Source organism: Cervus elaphus, chromosome 31, assembly GCF_910594005.1.
Source record: "Cervus elaphus chromosome 31, mCerEla1.1, whole genome shotgun sequence".
Lineage (NCBI taxonomy): Eukaryota > Metazoa > Chordata > Mammalia > Artiodactyla > Cervidae > Cervus > Cervus elaphus.
Window position 1 is genome coordinate 54,988,442 of NC_057845.1, and position 8,389 is coordinate 54,996,830.

General features: G+C 37.9%; 1 protein-coding gene across 1 annotated transcript; it reads right to left on the reverse strand.

The window, feature by feature from the left end:
- Nucleotides 1-478: 478 nt before the first annotated feature.
- On the reverse strand, nucleotides 479-1,369 carry LOC122687398 (olfactory receptor 4A5-like). The gene has a single exon (XM_043892876.1). The coding sequence runs from the start codon at nucleotides 1,286-1,288 to the stop codon at nucleotides 479-481; it is 810 nt and encodes a 269-aa protein (XP_043748811.1). The 5' UTR covers nucleotides 1,289-1,369.
- Nucleotides 1,370-8,389: the final 7,020 nt, after the last annotated feature.

Sequence of the window (8,389 nt, forward strand, 5' to 3'; positions counted from 1 at the left end):
AATCGTGTCCAACTCTTTGTGACCCCATGGACTGCAGCATGCCAGGCCTCCCTGTCCATCACCAACATCCGGAGTTTATTCAAACTCACGTCCATTGAGTCGATTATGCCCTCCAACCATCTCATCCTCTGTCATCCCTTTCTCCTCTCACCTTCAATCTTTCCCAGTATCAGGGTCTTTCCATCACCTAGAGCATAAATTTATAGCCTCCATAGAGGTGTATTATACCCCACAACTATACATATTTACATAAAAAACTGTAATAATCTTCAAAAGTATATTTCAAACAAAATACATATTTTGAACAATGAAGTTATGAACATTTTAATTGTGATCAATAGAAATATTCAAATAATAAAAGTTTTCATCATGTTCAAGTTACTAATCCTGAATAGGAATTTAATACAGATAACCATACAAGGCTTTCCTGGAAAGAGCAATTATTTTCTGAAAACAAGTGACACATTTCCCTGCTACCTCATGTTCTTTTTCTGGTACAGAGTTTTTTCATGGCATTGTTTATCTCTCCATTTCTCAGAGTATGGATTACAGGGTTCAACATGGGAGTGATAATGATATAAAACACCGCCAAGTATTTATCAATGGGTAAGGTGGAAGGAGGCCTTACATATATGAAAATACAGGGCGCAAAGAAGAGAAACACCACAGTGATGTGGGAGTCACAGTTGGACAAGGCTTTGTGCCTCCCTTCCTGACTAACATTTTTTAGGGCGTGCAGGATGACCCCATAGGAGATGAGTAAGAGCGTAAAGATGACCGAGGAGATTGCCCCATCATTGGCCAGCACTGTGAGGACAGTGATGTAGGTGTCGGAGCAGGCAAGTTTTATCAAGGGGTACATGTCACAGATGAAGCGGTCAATGACATTGGGGCCACAATTGCGAAGGTTGTAAACAAAGAGAGGATGAAGTACCCCATGCAAACACTCACCAACCAAAGTAAGTTGCAGCAACGGAATATCAATCTGCTTATTCATGATGGTCAAATAATGCAAGGGTGTGCAGATGGCCATGTAGCGGTCATAGGCCATGACCACGAGGAGTATTATATCAGCACCACCAAATAAGTGCCCTATGAAAAGTTGGATCATGCAAGCTTGGAAAGAAATGGTTTTCTCCTCACACAGTAAGCCTATAATCATATTTGGAGTAATGGTAGTAGAATAAACGCCATTGAGAAATGATAAGTAGCTAAGAAAGAAGTACATCAGGACATGCAGAGTTGGGCTGAAGACCGTAGTCAGGACAATGAGTAGGTTGCCCATCATTATCACCAGGTAGATGAGCAAGAAGACAACAAATAACGTTCTCTGACGTGGAGGCTCTGAGTGAGCCCCAAGAGGACAAACTCAGTTACATTGTTCCTTTGTTCCGTATTGCTTCTGTGTATCTTATGTCAGAGTTTTGGAAAAAATTACCTGTAAATATAATTATTACTAGACACTTCCTGAAATTTAAGATAGTTTGTTTACTCACCCAACTACTGAGCTTTATTATGATTCAGTAGTTTCAGACATTATCATAAAAGGCTGATAAAAACATTGTCTTGAATCTCAAAATCTTACAGAGTGGCAAATAACTAAGATACATGTTGGGAAAGGACAATTTAATTATTAGCTAAATGTGTTGCCACAAGTCTCTTTTCATCTGGAAGCTAATGAAATTGTATTTATAGTTAATACCTTAATAAAAATTTTAAAATGAATAAAGTTTTAATTAAAATGTAAAGAAAGATGTTCTTTATTTTGCATTTGATTTATTAAGGAGATGGTTGTCTCCATTCCAGGAGTGGAAGAATCTTTTTAACAAATCACTGAAGTTTAAAATATATATATTTGACAAATTGAATTTTCTCTTTAGGATTTAGTAAAAGATACAGCAACATCAATTGAAAAAAGTAGTTTGGAAATTGATTTACATTTGGGGGATATACATAGAGTTAATAACTAAAAAAGATAAATAGCTTACAAATTTATGAATAAAAATATAAATAAAATATAAACAACTATTTAAAGGAGGAATGCATCTAAATAGCCAACAAACATAAAACAAGATGCTGAAGCTCACCTGTGAACAGAAAGGTAGAAGTTGCAGCAACTGCTTGCTTACAAGTATTACCTTTGTTTATCGAAAGTCAGTGGATCAAGGTCTACAGATGCTACCTCACCTTTTTAATTTTAACAGCTTAACAAAGAATGTTTATGGAACACGGTAATTGAAAATATCATCAGATTTGCAAATATCTGCCCATGAAAATATCCTCAAATAGTTACACTTGAAATTAGTATCTAAGACAACTTCATTTTACTGAAAGAGACTTTACTTCAGAGCATTAGAATGTGAAGATACCTAAAGGAGTATTATAAAATAGAATCAATTTTCACATAGTTTAGAAGTCACAAAAGATTCCTAACACTACTGATTATGAAAATCACAAAGGAAAACTCTTTAAAGACTGAACACTCACACCAACCAATGTACTCTTGCAAAATAAAAAGTCTAGTATAGACTATTGTGTATAAATGCACGTCTGGGTTGCCTGCATAAGAAGACAGTCATTCAGTCCACGTTGTGAGCTCTGGTGTTTTCTTCTTTGCCCTTTATTTCTGGTGCCAACTTTGTGAACACAAAGAGCCAAGTACATGCAGCATCACTTTACTTTGAATTGTTTCCATGTGACCGACTCTTCCCATGTTTTCAGAAAATCTAACTCACCTCAGTATTTCAGAGAAACATTACCTTCAAATTGTTCTTATTTTCAAAATGAATATTAATGTTCTGTTATCTAATGAACTCTGACTCTTAATGTGAACAGAGGTCCTATATATTGATGGTGGTGGTGGTGGTTTAGTCACTAAGTCGTGTCCGACTCTTGCAACCCGTGGATTGTAATCCACCAGGCTCCTCTGCCCATGGGATTCTCCAGGCAAGAATACTGGAGTGAGTTGCCATTCTCTTCTCCAGGGGATCTTCCTGACCCAGGAAACGAACCTGGGTCTCCTGCATTGCAGGCAGATTCTTTACCAAGTGAGTAAATATTGATAGCTGTCAGATTTCTCCTAAACACCAACAAATGTTAACTCAACATTTTGATTGGAGAGAAATCGGAAAATTGTTTCTGAATTAATAAAAATGTTGCTGTATGTATTCTATACAAATCACAGTAAAATGGTGAAGTAACATTTATAGCATTTTGATTCTCAGTTTTAGTATCTTTTCTTCATTGTCGAACTTTGTTTTTCCTGAAGGATGGAGAATGACTCCATATACATAATTTATTAAGTTTTGAGCCTACTATTTAAATTCATAAAAGTCTGACATATGGGATGAGGCAAAAGATCCATGAACACCTTATATACATTTGAAATAGGGCACATATTATTGAGGCATTTAATTGGCACATCTCCAAGGATAATTCTTGACTACTTAAATTCATTGGGACATTGGTCATAATTTTGATAACACACCATTTACCTCCAGAGATGATCAAGGGTGGTCACCATGTAGAATAGGACTTGGGCTTCCCTGCTGGCTCAGACAGTAAAGAATCTACCTGCAATTCAGGAGACCTGGGTTCGATCCTTGGGTCAGAAAGATGCCCTGAAGAAGAGAATGGTAACCCACTGCAATATTCTTGCCTAGAGAATTTCAGAGACAGGGGATCCTGGCAGGCTACAGTCCATGGGGTTGCAAAGAGTCAGACACGTCTGAATGATTAACATTTACTTACTAAGAATAGGACTTAGAGAACACTGTCCTCTAGGGGTAAAGCTATAAAACAAACAAACAAACAAAAACAACTTGAGATCATTTTACCAAGAGGGAAAAGTCTTGACATAAATGTGTAGTAATAAAAACTTTCTTGTTTAAATCATGATGACAAAATAGGCAAATCTATTTAAACTTTACCTTTGGAGAAGAAATCTTTCTTGATTTTCAGAAGATGAAGGATGCTAATATCAAAACAAGTCATTTAATTTCAAATGAAGATAAATCTTCCATAGAGTTTGTCACATAGTTTCATAAAGGCAAGTTGATAGAATCAGTGTTAGTATGGAAGTGGGGATAAATAAAACATTTGTGGAACTATTATTCCATTCATCTCAAAGTGTTACTCAGCCTTTCACCCAAGTAGACTATATATTATTCCATGGCAAAATTGTAATACATTTCAAAGGACTTATATAGTGTAAGTAGATAGATGGATAAATATATAGCAAATATATTACATAAACAATATATTTTAAATTATATTTACATATCATATTATACAACTATGCCATATTATATTATTTTATATGTTACTGTATAGGCTATATATTATATATAATGTAATTAAACAAAAAGTCTAGGAATAGTATAATATTTTCAAATTATTTACAAATTAAACAGGATCCTCTTTAATATTCCGACATTCTAAATCTCTCTCTCTCTCTTCTTCTTGCTTTCTCCTTCTCTCTCTTCCCTTTCCACTAAGTCTATGGGTCTATAATGCACATTATTCCACTCTCAGAGTTCTAGCTGCCTGGGTTTCATCAGATCGTCAACTTCATCTTCTAAATTCAGACACTGTCAAAATATTTTGAGCTAGTCCTCGTTGTACCAGAGATGGAAATTCTTTATGATCATCAGCTCAGTTCAGTTCAGTCGCTCAGTCGTGTCTAACTCTTTGTGACCCCCTGAATCGCAGCACGCTAGGCCTCCCTGTCCATCACCAACTCCCAGAGTCCACCCAAACCCATGTCCATTGAGTCAATGGTGCCATCCAACCATCTCACCCTCTGTTGTCCCCTTCTCCTCTTGCCCTCAATCTTTCCCAGGATCAGGGTCTTTTCCAATGAGTCAGCTCTTTGCATCAGGTGGCCAAATTATTGGACTTTCAGCTTCAACATCAGTCCTTCCAATGAACACCCAGGACTGACCTCCCTTAGGATGGACTGGTTGGATCTCCTAGCAGTCCAAGGGACTCTCAAGAGTTTCTCCACACCACAGTTCATAAGCATCAATTCATTGACGCTCAGCTTTCTTTATAGTCCAATTCTCACATCCATACATGACCACTGGAAAAACCATACCTTGACTAGATGGACCTTTGTTGGCAAAGTAATGTCTCTGCTTTTTAATATGCTATCTAGGTTGGTCATCACTTTCCTTCCAAGGAGTAAGTGTCTTTTAATTTCATTGCTGCAATCACCATCTGCAGTGATTTTGGAGCCCTCAGAAAATAAAGTCTGACACGGTTTCCACTGTTTCACCATCTATTTCCCATGAAGTGATGGGACCAGATGCCATGATCTTAGTTTTCTGAATGTTGAGCTTTAAGCCAACTTCTTCACTGTCCTCTTTCACTTTCATCAAGAGGCTCTTTAGTTTTTCTTCACTTTCTGCCATAAGGGCGGTGTCATCTGCATATCTGAGGTTATTGATATTTCTCCCAGCATTCTTGATTACAGCTTGCACTTCCTCCAGCCTAGCATTTCTCATGATGTACTCTGCATATAAGTTAAATAAGCAGGGTGACAATATACAGCCTTGACGTACTCCTTTTCCTATTTGAAACCAGGCTGTTGTTCCATGTCCAGTTCTAACTGTTGCTTCCTGACCTGCATACAGGTTTCTCAAGAGGCAGGTCAGGTGGTCTGGTATGCCCATCTCTTTCAGAATTTTCCACATTTTGTTGTGATCCACACAGTCAAAAGCCTTGGCATAGTCAATATGCAGAAATAGGTGTGTGTGTGTGTGTGTGTGTGTTTTTGTTTTGAACTTTCTTGCTTTTTGGATGATCCAGTGGATGTTGGCAATTTGATCTCTTGTTCCTCTGTCTTTTCTAAAACCATTTGGAAGTTCACAGTTCACATATTGCTGAAACCTGGCTTGGAGAATTTTAAGCATCATTTACTAGTGTGCAAGATGAATGCAATTGTGTGGTAGTTTGAGAATTCTTTGGCATTGCCTTTCTTTGGAATTGGAATGAAAACTGACCTTTTCCAATCCTGTGGCCACTGCTGAGTTTTCCATATTTGGTGGTATATTGAGTACACAACTTTCATAGCGTCATCTTTCAGGATTTGAAATAGCTCAACTGGAATTTCATCACCTCCACTAGCTCTGTTCATAGCGATGTTTTCCAATGACCACTTGACTTCACATTGCAGGATGTCTGGCTCTAGATGAGTAATCACACCAGTGTGATTATCTGGGTCGTGAAGATCTTTTTTGTACAGTTCTTCTGTGTATTCTTGCCACCTCTTCTTGATATCTGCTGCTTCTGTTAGGTCCCTACCATTTCTGTCCTTTATTGAGCCCATCTTTGCATGAATTGCTCCCCTGGTATCTCTGATTTTCTTGAAGAGATCTCTAGTCTTTCCCATTCTATTGTTTTTCTCCATTTCTTGGCACTGATTGTTGAGGAAGGCTTTCTCATCTCCTCTTGCTATTTTTTGGAACTCTGCATTCAAATGCGTATATCTTTCCTTTTGCCCCCTGCTTTTCACTTCCCTTCTTTTCACAGCTATTTGTAAGGCCTCCTCAGACAGCCAGTTTGCTTTTTTGCATTTCTTTTTCTTGGGGATGGTCTTGATTCCTGTCTCCTGTACAATGTCATGAACCTCTGTCCATAGTTCATCAGGCACTCTGTCTATCAGATCTAGTCCCTTAAATCTATTTCTCACTTCCACTGTATAGTCATAAGGGATTTGATTTAGGTCATACCTGAAAGGTCTAGTGGTTTTCTCCACTTTCTTCAATTTCAGTCTGAATTTGGCAATAAGGAATTCATGATCCGAGCCTCAGTCAGCTCCCAGTCTTGTTTATGCTGACTGTATAGAGCTTCTCCATCTTTGGCTGCAAAGAATATAATCAATCTGATTTCAATGCTGACCATCTGGTGATGTCCATGTGTTGTTGGAAGAAGGTGTTTGCTATGACCAGTCCATTCTCTTGGAAGAACTGTATTAGCCTTTGCCCTGCTTCCTTCCATACTTTAAGGTCAAATTTGCCTGTTACTCCATGTGTTTCTTGACTTCCTACTTTTGCATTCCAGTCCCCTATAATGAAAATGACATCTTTTTTGGGTATTAGTTCTGGAAGGTCTTGTAGGTCTTCGTAGAACTGTTCAACCTCAGCTTCTTCGGTGTTACTGGTTGGGGCATAGACCTGAATTGCCATGATATTGAATGGTTTGCCCTGGAAATGAACAGAGATCATTCTGTCATTTTTGAGATTGCATCCAAGTACTGCATTTCAGACTCTTTTGACTATGATGGCTACTCCATTTCTTGTAAGGGATTCCTGCTCACAGTGGTAGATATAATGGCCATCTGAGTTAAACGCACCCATTCCAGCCTATCTTAGTTTACTGATTCCTAGAATGTTGATGTTCACTCTTGTCATCTCCTGTTTCACCACTTCCAATTTGCCTTCATTAATGGACCTAACTTTCCAGGTTCCTGTGCAATATTGAAACCAGAAAAAATCCTAGCAAAGTTCTACCTGTTTGTTTAACAGCTCTCAGTGATCACTGTCTTATTTTTTTCTGACTTCTAGTGTTTTAAAAATAATTATTTTATAGTTTTCATATTAAAAAGCAGAGACATCACTTTGCTGACAAAGTTCCCTGTAGTCAAAGTTATGGTTTTTCCAGTAGTTGTGTACAGATATGTGAGATGGTCCATCAAGAAGGCTGAGCACTGAAGAATTGATGCTTTTGAATTCTGGTGCTGGAGAAGACTCTTGAGAGTTCCTGGACAGCAAGGAGGTCAAACTAGTCAATCCTACAGGAAATCAACCCTGAATATTCATTGGAAGGACTGTTGCTAAAGCTGAAGCTCCAATACTTTGGTCACCTGTTATAAAGAGCTGACTCATTGGAAAATACCTTGATGCTGGTTGAGATTGAAGGCAAAAAGAGAAGGAGGCAGCAGCAGAGGATGAGATGGTTAGATAGCATCATTGACTCAATGGACATTAATCTGAACAAACTTTCAGAGATGATGAAGGACAAGGGAGTCTGGCATGCTACAGTTCATGATGTTGCAAAGATTTGTATATGACTCAGCAACTGAACAACAATAACCCATGCAATGTAACATCAAACAATCACAGTTAGATTAATATTTCTCTCTGAGGTGACTCAGGAGCCTTCTGAAGCATCCCAAAGTTAGCAAGTCAAAAGAACTTTGAATCTGCTAAGCAGTTTGACAAAAATATCAAAAAAAAACTCAAAATGTTTGGTCATATAGAATCACTGTGAATATTTATTCACTGTAACTTTAACAAAAGATTTTAAAACAAGATGGCTCAGTGGTAAAGAATCCACCTACAGTTCTGGAGACCCAGTTCTATCCCTGGGTTGGGAAGATTCCCCTGGA

Bases quoted from the DNA above. Each gene is read 5' to 3' on its own strand.
- LOC122687398 (XM_043892876.1), bottom strand. From the start codon at position 1,288: ATGATGGGCAACCTACTCATTGTCCTGACTACGGTCTTCAGCCCAACT.